Source organism: Drosophila miranda, chromosome XR (genome assembly GCF_003369915.1).
Source record: "Drosophila miranda strain MSH22 chromosome XR, D.miranda_PacBio2.1, whole genome shotgun sequence".
In the NCBI taxonomy this organism is placed as follows: domain Eukaryota; kingdom Metazoa; phylum Arthropoda; class Insecta; order Diptera; family Drosophilidae; genus Drosophila; species Drosophila miranda.
Window position 1 is genome coordinate 33,385,586 of NC_046674.1, and position 20,134 is coordinate 33,405,719.

The following is a 20,134-nucleotide window of genomic DNA, read 5'->3' on the forward strand; positions in this document are numbered from 1 at the left end:
AAGCCTCTAACATTCCGATAAGTTACCAAGAGAGAAGTTAGTTTTTTAGAAGGGTTGAGGAAGTTGAGGTTGACGTTGAGGATGAGGATGAGGATGCCACATTGGGATTATTTGTGAGAGTTATTGGGGGCCTATTTTTCTTCTTTGCCTTAAACTCCTTCACCGCCAAATGCTCCGGCCAAAATTTGGCAGAGCAAATGGTGTCAAACTGAGTTGGGGAGACGCTTATCTTAAAAGAGGCTATCTCCCTGGCATAAGAAAAGTTCAACTTCTCCACCTTTAAGCCCACGTCTTTTATTCTGCTTTGAATAAAAGCAATTACATCATTCGATGTGAGATCAGAGGCCAGCCGTGAGACAAAAACTTGTCGTTTTGGTGGGACTCCCACCAGTGGTTTGGGCACCACAGGCCTAGTACCTGTGGTGGCAATATCCGTAGGTCCGGAACGTCTATTTACTGGTGGGATCGGGGTGGACGGGACAACTAGTGAGCTTGCGGACACTACGGACACGGACGCTGCAGACGTACTTGGCTGCACATTCTCCGAAGCGATGAATTAGGCAACCGAATCTGCATCGCCAGCAGCTGTCGTTGCCCTTGGAGTGGCAAACGAAATCAGCTGCTGCACACTTTGAGTGGTCGGAGTCCGATTTTCGGCAACGAGCGGCTGAGCGACAATTGGCACTTGCAGATCCCGCGGAGTGACCCTTTTGCGCCTCGGAGACTCATTCAGCAGTTTTAAACCGCTAAACTCAGCCTCCATGGCTAGGAGCCGATCGTATTGGTTTTTAAAACTAACGGTCAGCTCCTTAAAGCCACTCCGTGTCTGCCTCAAAAAAGCTACCATGTCTTTCTCCACCGCACGGCATGCCGCGCAACTGTAGTACAAACCATTACGCTTTGAAATGGCATCACCCACAAGGCCAGAAAATCCAGCGCATTTTGCGTGCACTACGTTGTCGCAGAGCCAGCAGGGGATAATCGGCTGATCGTGGGTGATCTGCTTATTGCATGATTTTTTGGCGCAGACCACAGCGAATTCCATTTTAATTATAAAAAACAAAAATTAACTATTCAAAATTCCAAAACAAATTGGTATCAGACCAATGTGCCAGACAAACGCTCAAAGCGGAATTAGTAAAAAGAGAGCGGGGAGGAGAGCGGTTATATCGAGAGCTACTAAACAGAGAGCTCAGAAAGTTAAAAGAGCGAGAGAGAAAGAACAGTTATTTAGATAATAGGGAGAGAGTGATAGCTAAAGCAAAAGCTACGAGATAAAGAGCGGGCTAAACTCATCGTGAGCGTACTTACAGAAAGCAACACACAAACACACGATTAACCAACGCACAGAATTAATTTCAAAATCAAATTTTTAATAATAACAATAGACATGCACTCGCGTTATAGGACAGATTTTCTACTGTAGGTTAAATGAGGATTTTAATCGAGGTTTATTTTGAAAAAACACCGACTGTATTTGCAAAATAAAAGGAAAAGAAGCGGAGCGCAAAACAAAAACACGTCTGGTCACTACAAAGAGAACGACAAAGAGAAGCTAATAACATTAGCAAAGTCAATGGACTTATTCAAGGAAGCTGAAAATATTGTCTATAACATAACTGGTGATTTTGGAATGGATTTAAAAAAGAAATTTGAAGCAATTTTAAAAAGAAATCCTGATTTTATAATCATTTCAAAAATAAATAGTATATTAAATCTTAATGCTGAAGATCTGTCTGCAATCGAACCAGTCACAAATGAAAATATAGTAAAATATAAATTTGCTCCAATTACTTCCTGTGACGTTGAAAGAAGCTTTTCCGCGTACAAAATAATATTTGGAGAGAAACGTCAGAGCCTCTTAATAAATAATTTAGAGAAAATTTTATTTGTTTACTGCAATTTCAATACCTATACAACCTTCTAAATCGCTTTCAAATTTTTTTTTGATTTGATTATTTTGTTACATATTTTTGCATAATTTGCATATTCTTTGCATTTTTTCATTTTTGGAATATTTTGGCTTATATTATGCATATGCATTTTATGAAAATATGCAAACAAAAATGAAAATATGCAGATCGTTTTCAAATCTACTTTTCATAAAACGAACTTTAGCGTCATCAGAATTTTTCTGTCTTAATCCTTTAAAAATATGCAAGTTCTGAGGTCTAGTATTGAGCCTTTGAAAGAATTGTTGTCTGCTGTAATTTTACGGGTAGAACTAATAACATCTGTGATTGGTACAATTGCATTCCAATTTTCATTAAATTCATTTTAAATTGTGGCGTGGCTGGTGTTCCTTGCCTATTATGATCCCAAACACCTTGATCCCGTTGTTCCATTACTAACGTCAGGTACAGTTTGGTGGAAAAAAGTCCAAGTGGGAATGTAGGAAATGGATTGTCAGTGACGTTTCATCCAATTTGCTCAAATTTGTGTATCATATATTAATAGGCTCTGCACACTTATAGGGTATTCACACTGATGACCATCCACCATCCATTTCGGGGATGGTCAGTAAAATTTCCCAGTTAGTCCAACATCCATTTTGGATGGTTTTCAAATGCAACTCTGAATAATTGTCACTCACATCGAAAAAATGGTATTCACTGCGAAAACGTAAACAATGATTGTGACAAAATAAACAAAAAACAACAACAATCATGCCCAATGGCTCGGATGCATTCAAGGCTGGCGATGAGATTGAATGCGGCATGGCCGAGTCTGCCAGGCTGAAGTTGCAAGTGTGTGGCGAATAAATGGCAGACGACTGCCAACATAGAACAAATATTTGTATGCTCTGTAATTGCTTTGTTATGCATAATTTATTCTTTAATAATGAGTTTTTTTTCGAACATTATCGAGTCGAATCTGGACGGATCATGTAGCTCCAGCACCATTTCTGGCAACAAACGGCCCCGCCAAAGCGACCCAAAACAATATGGTCTAAACAATATTTTGCGATTGCAGATCGTATCTGTTCTGCTGACTGAGTAAAATCACCAGAACTGTTGCTGCTATCGGGCTGTTCGCAAATATTTTGCTGTTGAAACACGGCCATCCATTATAAGAACCAAAAATTAATAAATCTTCCGCGCAAATTTAATGCACTTGTTTTTGGCATTAGCTGTTTTTGACGGATGGTGGATGGTGCCAGTGTGAATCGGAGTTTCACATCTGTCAAAAGATCACACCATTCCCCCGGGATGGGCTCAGTGTGCAAAGCCTATTAGCATATCACGGGGGAACGGTGAAATTTTTTGACAATCCGACAAAAAGCAGCTGATGAGCATGAAATTACAAAGTTTTGGTCTGAATTGTGAAATTTTCACAATTATTATTGACTATAATAATACAATCCATATATGCACAATACAATGCAATAAATGTTACTCTTTGGACTCCCTTAAAAATTGGCTGCTCGTAATTTGCTGGAGTATCTCTCTCTTGGTTTCCTGGTTCTCATCCTCATGCTTCTTCTGGACTTTAAGCATTTTCCGAACAATCTCCAGAAGATTTACCAGTTAATCCGCATTGATGCGGTGCCTTGGTTTCAGAAGTAATATTAGAGCCGTAGTTGAATCTGTCGCGGTCGACGTTAACGGAATTATTTCGGGACCCCCGCAAATCCGCAGTACTATCATGCCAAATGTTTAAGAGAGATTCTCAATATATGCAGTCCATTTCGACTTGCGTGTATTGTTTGTATTTTTAATGGCTGCAAAATACTAATCATAAAAAAAGAAAGTAAGACATATGTACATACATTTGTATATAGTATATAGTTGTTTACTTATTACGACAAATTTCAGATCTCTCCATTTCGTATTTTGTCTGTTGTATTTTTCATATTTTAGTCGTCAAGGATTTAAAATTCGAATTAAGATTTGAAATATGTCTAGGCGCGAACTAGTTTTTATTGACATTCATTGTTTTTTAGGGTTTCATTTGAAAATCATCGGAACATCCAAAATGCATGTTGGACTAACTGGGAAATATTCGGAACTGCAAAACCTTACGGACCATCGCCGAAATGGATGGTGGATGGTCGTCAGTGTGAGTAGCATATTACATAGTCAGCATCATCTTGTTAGCAAGAAATTTTTTTGTTACCAGTCCAAACTATATAGCAAAACGAGTCAGGACTGACTGTAATAAAATGGAAACATTTAGTTCTTCATTTGAAGTATAGAATCAATTGCGAACGGCTGGCACGTGCAGAAGAAAATTAAAGGAGACGTGCACAAATTGCACAGGTTCGCGGTGCACAATTACCTTAAATTCGACAAAATGTTACTGGAAGAAGACCAGTCGGAAATGTAGACTTAAATGGCGCTGCTTTCGAACAAGATTCAGCAATCGTCCACAAAAATCTTCGCCGCGTTGATATCGGTTCATTGTCTATCGTGTGTCAGCCCTGCAATGCACTATGGTCCAGAAGTCGTTTTTTTTGTTGCATAAAGTCTAGTTTTAAAGCTAGAGCCTTGGAACTTTGCACATATTAAGAGTATTTTTTTTAAATTTCGGGTTCTTTTTTTTTTAGATTCGACCACGCCATCACCCCCCTTCTACATCATGCCATAGACAGCAATTCCGATTTTTTTAGCACAGAGCTCGAAATTAATGCTAGAGCTTTCAAATTTTGTACATATATGTACTTGTATACTTTTACTTGTACTTGCAACACACCACCCCGTTTACATACATATATAAGCAAAAAGCATTGCAATGCATTGAAGGGAAATTGCCCGTTTCGACATATCCGCCAGAGCCATTGTATTCGTTTCTCTATGGAAATATAATCCAATCAAAACATTTCCTGCTGTATACACAAAAATATAACAGATGTTTTCAAATGCAATCATTTGGTACCGAAGCTGTTGACCAATCCGGCTACAATCCGAGTTATAAGGTAATCGCATCTTATTATCAAAATGAACAATTCTTGCAATGTTCTTTCAAAATTGCTTTCAAACATTCAAACGAATAATTTCCATCAGATCTACATCTATTATATATCTATTTCGTTGTTTATTTTGCAATTGAACTAGATGAGCGCTGAGCATTTTTTACTGCGACTGAACGTGAAATGATAGAACAATTGCAAAATTGATTGCATGAGCATAATAATGGTCAGTTTGTTTCAAGCCGCATTGTTACAAAGCATTTTGACCGCAACTCTACATTTATACCCGATACATTTGTAGTCAGTATGGCTACATTGAGCGACAAAGAGTGCGTGCTCTTATAGTCTCTGAGATTTAGGCGCGTAATTTTGCGATAGGCAAAGCCGACCATGAAACGTGTGTGTTAGAGAGAGACAGAGCGAGAGAGAATGAAATTGTTTTCTTCATTTTGGCTATAATAATGATACGATCTGGTTCAGATTCTGCAGTCTAGAAGATATAGTAATTCTCTACAACTCTGCGTCTTCGGCTTTCTCGTATCTTTAAATTGTAGAAGCCACAGATTTTAGTCTTTTGTGGTGTCGGAAGGGGGCGGAGAGAAGTTTTGAAATATACTTGTAACAGTGACATATCACAGAAGTCTGGATACAAAATGTCGTTGATCTAGCTCTTATAGTCTCTGAGCACTAGGCGCTCATAGGGACGGACAGACAGACAGGGCTCAATCGACTCAGCTATTCATGCTGATCAAGAATATATATACTTTATGGGGTCGGAAACGCTTCCTTCTGGACGTTGTACACATCCATTTTCACCACAATTCTAATATACCCCTATACTCATTTTGAGTATCGGGTCAGCATCATGATCGGCTTTGCCTATTGCCAAAAGTGAGCGCGTAGAGCGCGATGACGTACATACGTGCGGAATTACAGGCGTCCGATTTATTCATGAACGCTCAGCTCACTTGCAATCCGAAATGGCGTGAAATTACGAATCTATTGCTCACGTGTAAAACATACAGCGCGCTGAGCGATCGACATGACATCCCTGCACAAGTCAAACAAAAAATCAGAGTACTGATGAATTACATCTTTAAGCAAAACATTTTTGGCGAACTCCATTGTTGGATGTTGTATGGCAGAAGCGTTTAATTTGGGTAGGACGAAGATCGAAGGGTTCGCTAATATTTTATATGTTTTCTGTCATTAAAGATTCTACCCTACTAGGGAATCAAAGATTTCAGTTAATGTTCTTAAGAATTTTTCACACTGCATGCATGCACCTCTTAAATTTCGTGCAGCTGCTGCATTAAAATAATAGCTCAAAATCCAATTCATTTAATTTGCGGTCAATTGGATAGTACTAAAATTAGACATAAACACGCTCACTAGAGGGGACTGGTAGGCAAACTATAAAAGCTGCGCCTATTTCGACTGACAGTGGAATCTGAAAATTTTCTTTATTTCAAAATGTCGCGTACCGGTATTATCTTGTATCGCACGGCTGTGGTGATGACGTTAATGTGCGTTTTTTGCATCCAAATAAATGGACTTCCGCATCCACCGCTGACCACTTTAGCCCCGCGGTTAGATGGCGTCTACGACGAAAAGTTTGATAATGTAGATTTGGACGAGATATTGATCCAGGAGCGATTACTTAACAACTATATCAAGTGCCTGGAGAGTGCCGGCCCCTGTACACCCGATGCAAAAATGCTAAAGGGTAGATATTATTTATTTATTCACCAACTGTTTTTCTCTTACTTTTTACACCAATTTCCATTACACTTGAAGAAATCTTACCCGATGCAGTTTTGACTGATTGCACCAAATGTACAGAAAAGCAAAAAATTGGCGCTGAGAAGGTGACCCGCCATCTTATTGATAATCGACCTAACGACTGGGAGCGTCTTGAGAAAATTTACGATCCGGAGGGTACCTATCGGATTAAGTACCAAAAGTCGAAGGCCAATGGCAACAAGTCATTGTAAATGTTATGAAGCAGTTGCACAAGCGACCCATAAATCTTCGTTATTACGGCGTAAATGAGACGAGGAGTACTTTTTATCATTTCGTTTTTTTTTTTTTAATTTAATTTTAAATTTTGAAATTTTTGTTGTAACCCAAGTTTGTGAAATATGAATTACAATAAACTTAATCTGCGTGCTTTGACCTGAGCGAATTTTTCAATAAGTCAAAATGGGTATCAATCTTAATTTCGGCAGATATGACAGCAAAAAATTTGATCCTCTCTTGCTTAATATTAAATCTCAGGTACGTCTTGATTAGCTTCAATTTTAAAAAACCTTGCTCCCCGTTAGCAACCGTACATTGGGAGAGACATTTTTGTTGACGATAAACTGAAGAAATTCCAATGGGCGTTTGATTTCATACTCCATAATTGTTTCAACTCTTCATAAAGCTCCTATTCAATCTAATTAAATCCTCTCGTTAATTGTGAGAGTGCGGTGCCCGACTCGCAACATTTTGACAAAAAAAAAGTGTATTTTCTCTGAGCATGGGAATTCTTGCAATTCGTATAAAAAGACCCACCGGTTTTCGTTAATTTTTAACTGCTAAAATCTGCACTTTACAGTAGGAAGAGCTATATAAATCAGAACAATGAAAACACGAGCGGGAACGTTTTGAGTCGCGGCAAAGGCCTCAACTCTACTTGTATACCCGATAATCAGTCAGTATATATGTGGGCTTATGATTTATATATATTTTATATTTCGTTTGGTATCACTGTTCGCAAATGGGATGATTTTATGAATTTATGACTAAAAAATAATTCATAAAAAAAGTTTCGAACCGTTTGGGAAATTTTTCCTGTTTCCATATTTGTTTACATCTGTCTCTTTTTCTTTAAGTAAAGAGTAAGCGCGTGGAAGGCTTTGCGTAGCCACTGCAATTTCATTTTTTCATTCTGGCTATTTTAATGATCTAATCTAATTTCGTCCTTTGTGGAGGCGGAAGAGGGTGGGGCTAAAGACTGGATACAAAATTTGTTTCCTCAAGCTCTTATATAATATTATTACTTTCTTGCGTTTAGTTAAAATTACTGAAAAAGTGTTACAAACGTTTCATTTTAAAAATAATTTGGTTCGTAGACCAATTATTTAAAAGAATATATAAACCCACTTTCATATACATTTGAAACTTAACTAATTTAAACAAATTTAACTTTTTCGATATTTTCTGAAATTTGTATAGTCATATTTTTTTTACTATTCTTGCCTATAAGAATGATGATTATTGATAAAAGGTTTTCCTCAAAGTCTCTCCAAACAGCCTACTTAGTTTTTTGTTAGAAATATATGAATTGACTAGGTGACCCGGCAAACGTTGTTTTGCATTGTATATTTTTTCTAGGAAACATTTTTTCAGTTCAATAAAAATAACTATCTTTTATAAGTATGTTGGGATTTACTTATCAATTATAAGATTACTTAACAAAAAAGATTAAACATTCAGCGCAATAGAGTGTACAATATTCTTGGTTATTCCGTCTTTATCCAACACAAGCAAACTGCATGGTTTTCCCACGCGAGAACATGCCATACATATATAGTTATCCGTGGGAAAAGCATGGTTTTTCCAAATCTACGCCAAATACCGACAATGTCTGGCCTTGTGTCTTATTGATCGTCATAGAGAATGCTAATCTAATTGGGAATTCGCACATCTGTATTAATCATAGGGATTCGTGGCAGCAACAAATTTTCGCCTTGAAACTGTCCATTCAAAATTATGGCTTCAATAACGCTTCTTATTAGTTAGTTAGTTTAATGAATAATCGTGTGCCGTTACACAGCCGTGGTGGGTTCAAGTAACGAACGAGACCCAACCTTCAATTGTAAATGGTGTGGTGGCATGCCTGGCAAATCCAATGAGTTTAAAAACTCAACTGGATAATTCACAGTTTCGTTGATATCGCAAACTGCATCGATAGATTTGTATGACACCAAGTCCCCAGGCAACAACTTTTGTATCTTTTGATTTAACCCATTGACGTCCACATTTTTTGCTGCCAAAATCGCTGTTTTTGCCAGGCAATTATCATTTTCATATTGTGTGTGTACATCGGGAAATATGTTATCAATGAGAGTATTTTGAGAGTCGATGATTGTGCAAAACTCTGTCTGTAATTTTATGGATCCATTACTTTCATGTACATCAACTTTCCCATCGCCAATATCTAACAGTTGTTTAGAGAATGTTCCGGCGGATGGATCCTGAAGCATTTTAGCGCGCATGTTCACCGTCTGCTGTACTTTTTCAGCATTGCGCCACGGTCGCGATGATTTTAAGCAAGCGTTTCATCATCATTTCATTAGTGTATGACGAATGTGGAATAACGGGAAGTGTTTGTCTAAAATGCTCGATGAAATTGTTGGCGTTGTTGGTCAATTCCTCTACGTTTGTTGCGTTGTTGGTCATTTCCTCTTCGTCTGTCGACTTTGTATATGCGCTTTCCTCTCCGTTCTAGTTGCCTTTGTTGATTTCGTTCATCTCGGGCCTCTTGCGATTGTGATTGACGTAACTGCGCCATGTGCACACGCTCATCTGCATTGTTTTCTTGGATCTTTTCACCTGAAATTCGTACTTTTATACCTCGCACGGTTCTAGACTTGATCGTTTGACGACTCAAATTGCCCCTCTGCGTCCTATTGGAATTGCTCAAATATATTAAATTCTCGCGCTACAGTGTTTATACTTGAATTGAATTTTAATTGAATTGAAATACTACAACAAAACACAAGTGGAGAACACACTTAACCAATGCAATCCTAAAATAACAATAATGTAAGCATGCACTCAAATAAACACCCGCAGTAAAATGTATTCTTTGCGTAGGTCTAACGATAATTATATAATACAAAATTGTCCCTCTTGCCTCATTGTCAAATCACGTATAAGGCTCTGATTTTAAGAATAAAATTTTAGTCGAATTTACAACTCAACTCGCAAATGTCTAGACTTTTCTTTTAAGGTCTTAACAAATTGAAATAATTTATTGTGTAAATACTCGATAGAAAAATACATTAATCAACTTTTAAAATAAATGAACCGCTCTAGAATATTCCGTTACAAAGTCAAACTAAGCCAAAGTCGACTTATATTTCGCGTATGCTCGCAAGTTCTGGCTGTTATGAGCGATACCCAGGCAAAACGCAGCACACCTCCTGCCCAACCGACCGAGGGACACTGTCGCATGACGCACAGCGCGTTAACCGAATCGAATGCGAACATGCATGAAAAATAGCCGTTAGACTTATATTCGAGTAAAAGTAGAACTAAACTTGTTAGAAGAATTAAGCATGCATTCAAAATATAAATACTAACACTAACAACGAGAAAGATACTAACTACGACCAAATGTTTGGGAATACTTTGTTGATGAGCTCGAATGAATCCGCTCGACTCGTCGATAGGTTCTCTACCATTACCGATAGTCAGCAATTGCTCTGAGAAATTTTCAGTAGGTTTATCATTTTGCAATGCAACTCTCATGTTTGCTGTCAGCTGAAGTTTCTTCACAAAGCGCCATAGATTCGATGATTTTAGGCATTCGATAGGCGTTGGCCTTGGAATTACCGGCAGTGTTTGGCGGAAATCGCCTATGTTCGGTTAAGTGCTTCTGATGCACGTTTATGCTGACGAACTTTTGGCCATTGCAGAGTTTTTTACAATATTACATATAGGTTCCTCAATATTTTGAAGATTTAACAGTAATTTTATTGCTGACTGAGCCTTACGGTAACCTTCCAACAATGTGGTTGCTATTCAGAAGAAGCAACTGTAACCGCAATATTGGATCTCGCACGAACAGTGGTTAAAACCATTGACATGAGGAATGTCATACCAGTTCCATCAGGGGCATCCAGGAAATATAAACCGCCAATTTTCATCATCAATTGCCTTCATTAATGTAACATAAACTTCCTGTTGTTGTGGATTCATATATGGACGTTGACATACAATGACTGCATCTTTAAAGACGCGATGCAATTACTGCACCGTCAAGTGGCCCGTGTGACACCAGCAGAAGGCTGTTACGCGCGGATCCCAGGCAAAATGGAGCTCTCCCCCCGCTGTCTATGTCACCCCTGGTCAAGTTTTGCACATAAATCACACCAAGCATTTTCATACGGTTAACTAAGGATGGGAGGTTTACTAATAGCAGTCTACTAGAGTAATATCCCAGTTAAGGCCTCGCAGAGCAAAGAGTAAAAAGTTTTTCTGTACTGATTCTATACAGTCCTGGTGTACTTTGTACTACTTTGTACGAACTATCGAGGTATAGAGAGCCTTTGTTATATGGAGGTCGTCCAATTCCTTTGACCACCTCTTTATAAATCCAAGCACGCCCATGGCCTTATTTACCATGGTAGCAAGATCATCCATCAGGGTAATTCTCTCAAGAGAACCACCAAATAGGGTATAGGGAGCCAACAAGGGACTAGAACGGTGAAATGTCATAACTTTGCATTTCGAGGCGTTAAGGTGTAACAAGTTTGCACAACACCATGACTGAAAGTTATTGAGATCGGATTGCAAGCGAGAATGAAGTGAGATGTCCTTATACTGGACACACGAGTTTAACATCATCCGCATACATAAGTACTAGAGAATATGTTAATACCGAAGGCAAGTCATTAATAAAGAGTGTAAAGAGTAAGGGGCCTAGATGGCTGCCCTGCGGTATTCCCGAAGAAACCTTTACTGGTGAAGAGAGGGAGTTTTTGAAGAGGACTCTTTGAGACCTGGAACAAAGATAGCTAGAAATCCATCTCAGGAGGTTGGGCGGAAACCCTAAAAGGTCAAGTTTATGTGCTAGAAGGGAATGGTTTACAGAGTCGAATGCTTTACTGAAGTCGGTGTAAATTACATCCGTCTGTAAGTTACCTTGAAATCCTTTAATAATGAAAAAGGTAAACTCTAACAAGTTCGTGGTGGTTGATCGCCGCCTTATAAATCCATGCTGAGTTGGAGATATAAGTGACTTGCAGAGATGTTGCAAGTGCGGAGTTAAAACCTTCTCAAACATTTTAGGAATAGCGGATAACTTTGCTATGCCTCTAAATTTTTTGCATCAGACTTGGTACCTTTTTTATGGAGAGGAATTATAAACGATTCCTTCCAGATCGGGGGGAAGCAAGAGGAATCAATGGACAGGGTGAATAGTTTAAGCAAGGGTCGGGTCCACACAGTGCCTCGGCGCAGTACCTGAGTACACAACCTGGAACCCCGTCTGGACCCGGTGAAAACACCGGCTTAACTATTCGAAGATCATGAAGTAAAGAACATTCATTTAACAAGGGACTGAAAATGCCGTTCGACCGCGGTAAACCGTATGGGTACGGATGACCAGAGTAGCTTTCCTCAGAATAGGTGTTTTGGAAAAATTTGGCAAAAAGATCGGCAATTGCCTGATCATTATTTGCCGACGCATTACGAAATGATAGCGAGGATGGGTGTGCGGACGTTCTACGCTTACTGTTTACGAAGCAGTATAACTGTTTAGGGTCCTGAGAAAAACGTATCCTGCATCGAGATAGGTAGTTCTTATAGCATTGTGCATTAAGAACTGAAAGTTTGACCGAGCTATTACATAGCGAGAGTGAGAAGTAGGAGAACCAACTTCCTGAAATTTTTTATAAAGTCTTGACTTTAAGTTTTTTAGGCTGGATAACTCTTTTGTTAACCCAGGGGGTTTTCCAGATCTAATCGGACATGAAAGTGGGACACAAGAATAAAAAAATGTGCCAAGAGCATTGTAAACGAGGGGGAACGTTGTGAGTTGCTGCGGACACCGCAACTCTACAGTTATACCCGATACTTAGTCAGTATGGCTCTCCTCCGGCAGACGCCGCTAATATTAAACGACACGACAAAGAGTGCGTGCGAGAGAGACAGAAAATCAGTCTGAGCGTGACGTCGGGCGCTGCGTAGCCAGTGCAAATTGATTTGTTCCTTTTGGGTATAAAAATGATCCGATCTGATCCAGATTCAGCAGTCTGATAGATATGGTCATTATCTATGATTCTGCGTTTTTAGTTTTCTCGAATCTGCAATATTGTGGATGCAACAGATTTTCGTCCTTTGTGGGGGCGGAAGGGGGTGGGGCGAAATTCTGAGATATACGTTTTATAGTGAGATCTAACAGAAGTGCGGATACCAAATTTGGTTATTCTAGCCTTAATAGTCTCTGAGATTTGTGGATGCCCCAGATTTTCGTTGGTCACTACAAAGAGAACGACAAAGAGAAGCTAATAACATTAGCAAAGTCAATGGACTTATTAAAGGAAGCTGAAAATATTGTCTATAACATAACTGGTGATTTTGGAATGGATTTAAAAAAGAAATTTGAAGCAATTTTAAAAAGAAATCCTGATTTTATAATCATTTCAAAAATAAATAGTATATTAAATCTTAATGCTGAAGATCTGTCTGCAATCGAACCAGTCACAAATGAAAATATAGTAAAATATAAATTTGCTCCAATTACTTCCTGTGACGTTGAAAGAAGCTTTTCCGCGTACAAAATAATATTTGGAGAGAAACGTCAGAGCCTCTTAATAAATAATTTAGAGAAAATTTTATTTGTTTACTGCAATTTCAATACCTATACAACCTTCTAAATCGCTTTCAAATTTTTTTTGGATTTGATTATTTTGTTACATATTTTTGCATAATTTGCATATTCTTTGCATTTTTTCATTTTTTGAATATTTTGGCTTATATTATGCATATGCATTTTATGAAAATATGCAAACAAAAATGAAAATATGCAGATCGTTTTCAAATCTACTTTTCATAAAACGAACTTTAGCGTCATCAGAATTTTTCTGTCTTAATCCTTTAAAAATATGCAAGTTCTGAGGTCTAGTATTGAGCCTTTGAAAGAATTGTTGTCTGCTGTAATTTTACGGGTAGAACTAATAACATCTGTGATTGGTACAATTGCATTCCAATTTTCATTAAATTCATTTTAAATTGTGGCGTGGCTGGTGTTCCTTGCCTATTATGATCCCAAACACCTTGATCCCGTTGTTCCATTACTAACGTCAGGTACAGTTTGGTGGAAAAAAGTCCAAGTGGGAATGTAGGAAATGGATTGTCAGTGACGTTTCATCCAATTTGCTCAAATTTGTGTATCATATATTAATAGGCTCTGCACACTTATAGGGTATTCACACTGATGACCATCCACCATCCATTTCGGGGATGGTCAGTAAAATTTCCCAGTTAGTCCAACATCCATTTTGGATGGTTTTCAAATGCAACTCTGAATAATTGTCACTCACATCGAAAAAATGGTATTCACTGCGAAAACGTAAACAATGATTGTGACAAAATAAACAAAAAACAACAACAATCATGCCCAATGGCTCGGATGCATTCAAGGCTGGCGATGAGATTGAATGCGGCATGGCCGAGTCTGCCAGGCTGAAGTTGCAAGTGTGTGGCGAATAAATGGCAGACGACTGCCAACATAGAACAAATATTTGTATGCTCTGTAATTGCTTTGTTATGCATAATTTATTCTTTAATAATGAGTTTTTTTTCGAACATTATCGAGTCGAATCTGGACGGATCATGTAGCTCCAGCACCATTTCTGGCAACAAACGGCCCCGCCAAAGCGACCCAAAACAATATGGTCTAAACAATATTTTGCGATTGCAGATCGTATCTGTTCTGCTGACTGAGTAAAATCACCAGAACTGTTGCTGCTATCGGGCTGTTCGCAAATATTTTGCTGTTGAAACACGGCCATCCATTATAAGAACCAAAAATTAATAAATCTTCCGCGCAAATTTAATGCACTTGTTTTTGGCATTAGCTGTTTTTGACGGATGGTGGATGGTGCCAGTGTGAATCGGAGTTTCACATCTGTCAAAAGATCACACCATTCCCCCGGGATGGGCTCAGTGTGCAAAGCCTATTAGCATATCACGGGGGAACGGTGAAATTTTTTGACAATCCGACAAAAAGCAGCTGATGAGCATGAAATTACAAAGTTTTGGTCTGAATTGTGAAATTTTCACAATTATTACAGACTATAATAATACAATCCATATATGCACAATACAATGCAATAAATGTTACTCTTTGGACTCCCTTAAAAATTGGCTGCTCGTAATTTGCTGGAGTATCTCTCTCTTGGTTTCCTGGTTCTCATCCTCATGCTTCTTCTGGACTTTAAGCATTTTCCGAACAATCTCCAGAAGATTTACCAGTTAATCCGCATTGATGCGGAGCCTTGGTTTCAGAAGTAATATTAGAGCCGTAGTTGAATCTGTCGCGGTCGACGTTAACGGAATTATTTCGGGACCCCCGCAAATCCGCAGTACTATCATGCCAAATGTTTAAGAGAGATTCTCAATATATGCAGTCCATTTCGACTTGCGTGTATTGTTTGTATTTTTAATGGCTGCAAAATACTAATCATAAAAAAAGAAAGTAAGACATATGTACATACATTTGTATATAGTATATAGTTGTTTACTTATTACGACAAATTTCAGATCTCTCCATTTCGTATTTTGTCTGTTGTATTTTTCATATTTTAGTCGTCAAGGATTTAAAATTCGAATTAAGATTTGAAATATGTCTAGGCGCGAACTAGTTTTTATTGACATTCATTGTTTTTTAGGGTTTCATTTGAAAATCATCGGAACATCCAAAATGCATGTTGGACTAACTGGGAAATATTCGGAACTGCAAAACCTTACGGACCATCGCCGAAATGGATGGTGGATGGTCGTCAGTGTGAGTAGCATATTACATAGTCAGCATCATCTTGTTAGCAAGAAATTTTTTTGTTACCAGTCCAAACTATATAGCAAAACGAGTCAGGACTGACTGTAATAAAATGGAAACATTTAGTTCTTCATTTGAAGTATAGAATCAATTGCGAACGGCTGGCACGTGCAGAAGAAAATTAAAGGAGACGTGCACAAATTGCACAGGTTCGCGGTGCACAATTACCTTAAATTCGACAAAATGTTACTGGAAGAAGACCAGTCGGAAATGTAGACTTAAATGGCGCTGCTTTCGAACAAGATTCAGCAATCGTCCACAAAAATCTTCGCCGCGTTGATATCGGTTCATTGTCTATCGTGTGTCAGCCCTGCAATGCACTATGGTCCAGAAGTCGTTTTTTTTGTTTCATAAAGTCTAGTTTTAAAGCTAGAGCCTTGGAACTTTGCACATATTAAGAGTATTTTTTTTAAATTTCGGGTTCTTTTTTTTTTAGATTCGACCACGCCATCACCCCCCTTCTACATCATGCCATAGACAGCAATTCCGATTTTTTTAGCACAGAGCTCGAAATTAATGCTAGAGCTTTCAAATTTTGTACATATATGTACTTGTATACTTTTACTTGTACTTGCAACACACCACCCCGTTTACATACATATATAAGCAAAAAGCATTGCAATGCATTGAAGGGAAATTGCCCGTTTCGACATATCCGCCAGAGCCATTGTATTCGTTTCTCTATGGAAATATAATCCAATCAAAACATTTCCTGCTGTATACACAAAAATATAACAGATGTTTTCAAATGCAATCATTTGGTACCGAAGCTGTTGACCAATCCGGCTACAATCCGAGTTATAAGGTAATCGCATCTTATTATCAAAATGAACAATTCTTGCAATGTTCTTTCAAAATTGCTTTCAAACATTCAAACGAATAATTTCCATCAGATCTACATCTATTATATATCTATTTCGTTGTTTATTTTGCAATTGAACTAGAATAGCGCTGAGCATTTTTTACTGCGACTGAACGTGAAATGATAGAACAATTGCAAAATTGATTGCATGAGCATAATAATGGTCAATTTGTTTCAAGCCGCATTGTTACAAAGCATTTTGACCGCAACTCTACATTTATACCCGATACATTTGTAGTCAGTATGGCTACATTGAGCGACAAAGAGTACAAATGTACAAAGGGTACATTTACTTGAACTCCTAAATTCAATTCCTGGTGATCATATTTACGTTCCCGTTTCACAATTCTCGATTAAATGCGTCATTCATTTATTTCAAGATCGGGATTTCTGGAACTTACACGATTTTGATCTAAAATATCTTCTGACATATTATCTCTGTATTTGTGTCAGAGGTTAGTTGGGTTCGATGGAGAGCATGTCGAGGGAGTACTTTTTGTTCTTCTTCAGTAGTTTATATCCCTATATTTCGTATCCTTTTGAATTACGGCTTTTTAAAGAGGCATTAAAAAGAATAAAAATTACTAACATAATTTTAAAAAAATTCCAAACAAAAAAACGCGTAAACGTTTCTGTTGACGCCCCTTAATAGAATATAGGATTAAATTACTTTATAAAGGTTAACAATTTGAATATTTGAATTAATATGTAAATATTACTAAAATTGTGAATTCATTTGAAGTTGGCGCGTTACATTATGTACATATAAAGAAGCGCAATCGATAGTATCAATAGTATCGAGCCAAAACGATCTGAATTATGATCACTAGATTTACGAAATACGAAATAAAACGAACGAGCAAGGAACTACATCGAGCGGATTAAGGAAGGTCTTAATTGTGTAGACGGATTCCACTGGAAAACTGTTGGAGGGACTTAGCTCGTACATTTGGCGCCCGAGCAGGGACCTTTGGAGAAGGTTCAATTACCGGATGGAGTTCACGACTGGAACTCAATAAATATTTCACCCTGAGTCTGGCTGACGGCGAGTGCGACAGCGGCTTCGGTATCGAATTGTGAGTGTGAACTGCTTTGAGCATCTAATATTTCTTGCAGGCATGTTTAGTTCCAATTCGATGTGTGTGAATAATCTTAAAACAATACAATTGTTTTAGTGTCAAGTGGTCGCGGCTTTGAGACTTCTGCGCTTTAATTGTTCTGTAAGCGGGGTCTCGTGTAGAAAGCAGATTACAATTACAGTTAGCTTGAGCGCTTAGGTAGCTGCATACACACATACAGCCTATTGCGTGCACTGCTATACGTTGAAGCAAGGCACATACATACTTGCATATATATGCAGTTACAAGCCGGCACCTAAAGAACAGTAATTGCTATTTGACATTGATTTAACTTTGTAGTCGTTTCTTCTTTGCCTGCCGGTTCGTTGGGGCGCAAGTACACATTTTGGTACAGTGGCGCACAGTGGTCAATTGTTGATCAATTATTGAATTGGGCAGTGTAGTGAGAATTTAAAGTTAGCCGATTATTGAATAGAGTGGCTAAACTTGGTACCGTGTTACTTACTCATGCCAATATTGAGTATTTTTTATTGTTAAATTGTCAAGGGTAACACCGGTGTAAATAGTCAGTGCAAATGGCACCTAGAAAGGGTAAAGATGCGGAGGTGCTCACTTCTCGAACGGCGAAGTGACCTTTGTCCGTAACAAGGTCTATATCGAAAAAAATAGCGACTCCATGACGGCAGCGGAGCTGGAAGCCAGGTTAAGTCTAATTGAGACAAACTTTAATCAGTTCTGCAACATTCAGGCTAAAATTGAACACGATAGCGAGGACGCCAGCGAATATGAAAGCCGCTATGAAGCTGAGGAGGTTTATTGCGAATTAAAGGCCAAGTTACTAAGCTGTCTTGGAAATAGGGGACGGCGGCAGTCCAATGTAGGTGATCTTCTAAATAGCACACAGGTGTCTCGTTCATCGAGACTTCCCAAGCTAAAGCTGCCTGAGTTCGCTGGAAAGTTTACGGAATGGACCAGCTGGTACAACACCTTTGCTACTCTAATAGAATCAGACTCTGAATTGGATGAGTTGTCTAAATTTATTCATTTGAGATCATCGTTAGGAGCTGGACCGTTAAGTGCGATTGAGGGTTTGGAATTAACAGGGCCTAATTATCGCAAGGCACTACGATTATTGAAAGATCGCTATGAAAATAAGGCAATTATTCTGCAATCACATGTACAGAAGCTATTCAACTTAAGGCGGCTAAAAAGACCCGACTCAGAGGGACTGAGAGTGCTGGTAGACAATGTAAATGCCCAATTAGTAGCACTCAAGTCGTTAAGCGACGATAAGGAGATTCTGGATGCAGTAATTTTCCATCTGATTCGCACAAAGCTTGATGAAGATACAATGGATAGGTGGGAAGTTGAGTGGGATTGCCAAAAGTTACCGTCGTGGTCATTGTTATCGCAGTTTCTGATAAACAGAGGAGTTAATATGGCAAATAGGGAAGTTCGGCGAGGCAATGGAGCCCGACCCAGTGGTAAAGGTGAGATGAAAAATGCGACCTTAGCTGCAACAATAGGCAGCAATGGCTGCTACGTTTGTCCTGGGACCCATGGATTGAAAGGGTGTCAAAGGTTTAACGAACTATCACCAGTACAACGTTACCATGAGGCGAAGAAGCATTCGCTGTGCCTGATTTGTTTTAGCAAGCGACATACAACTAGAAACTGTAATGGTCCGCGATGTAGGATTTGCAGCAAGCCGCATCATGAACTTCTGCATCGAGAGATACCTATTGTTGCCAATGAGCCGGGGCTCAAAGGGCAGGAGTTGCAAGAGCCAAAGTCACTGCATAGCTCCCTATTGTCTAGATCATCCACCAACTTTCTTGCGACCGCTGTAGTTCAAATCAAAGCTATAGACGGAGCATATCGCAATTGCAGGTGCGTGTTAGATTCCGGTAGTCAATTAAATTTTCTGACGGCTAGGATAGTCTCGGCCCTGCGCCTAGAAATGCGCGACTCAGTCATACAACTCAGTGGTATTGGAAATGCAACATCTCAAGTTATGGGAGAGGTGCAAGCGACTTTTAAATCTAGAGTCACCAGATATATGACTACCGAGGACTTCTGTGTGCTGAAGGAAATAACTCAGTATAACGCAACAAGCTCAGGAATTTGTTCGGAGTGGGTTCCACCCAAGGGAGTTACGCTGGCCGACCCTACATTTCAGTCCGGGGAAGATATTGACATGCTAGTTGGGGTCACATTGTTTTTCAAGCTAATTGTAGCAGGGCAAATAAAACTAGGAGCACACCTTCCAAGGCTTCAAAAGTCTCTGTTAGGCTGGGTCGTCGTAGGTGAATTCACGAAATCTTCTGAAGTTGCACTGTTAGCAACTGACATTGAACGAAAGGTGTCGAAAAATGATCAGCTGCAAGAGCTCGTACAAAGGTTTTGGAAGTGTGAAGAAGTCCCTGAAACAGTAGATAAGTTCACTGAGG

General features: G+C 38.8%; 2 protein-coding genes and 2 long non-coding RNA genes across 7 annotated transcripts in view; 1 reads left to right on the forward strand and 3 right to left on the reverse strand.

Annotated features, from left to right (window-relative positions):
- LOC117186501 (rhophilin-2-like) overlaps positions 1-20,134 on the reverse strand; it is a 140,647-nt gene that overhangs the window by 44,092 nt on the left and 76,421 nt on the right. The window lies entirely within an intron of this gene.
- On the reverse strand, positions 2,021-4,360 carry LOC117186504. The gene is made up of 3 exons (XR_004471557.1): positions 4,279-4,360; positions 3,770-4,152; positions 2,021-3,721 (listed from the first exon to the last, which is right to left on the reverse strand). It is a non-coding gene; the product is annotated as an uncharacterized LOC117186504 (long non-coding RNA).
- On the forward strand, positions 6,351-7,090 carry LOC117186502 (putative odorant-binding protein A10). The gene is made up of 2 exons (XM_033387385.1): positions 6,351-6,635; positions 6,707-7,090. Exons 1-2 carry the CDS (start codon positions 6,383-6,385, stop codon positions 6,901-6,903), a joined length of 450 nt encoding a protein of 149 aa, XP_033243276.1. The 5' UTR covers positions 6,351-6,382; the 3' UTR covers positions 6,904-7,090.
- On the reverse strand, positions 13,652-15,993 carry LOC117186503. The gene is made up of 3 exons (XR_004471556.1): positions 15,912-15,993; positions 15,403-15,785; positions 13,652-15,354 (listed from the first exon to the last, which is right to left on the reverse strand). It is a non-coding gene; the product is annotated as an uncharacterized LOC117186503 (long non-coding RNA).

Coding starts and splice junctions, on each gene's coding strand:
- LOC117186502 (XM_033387385.1), top strand. CDS start 6,383: ATGTCGCGTACCGGTATTATCTTGTATCGCACGGCTGTGGTGATGACG. Junction 6,636..6,706: donor CGATGCAAAAATGCTAAAGG/GTAGATATTATT, acceptor TTACACTTGAAG/AAATCTTACCCGATGCAGTT.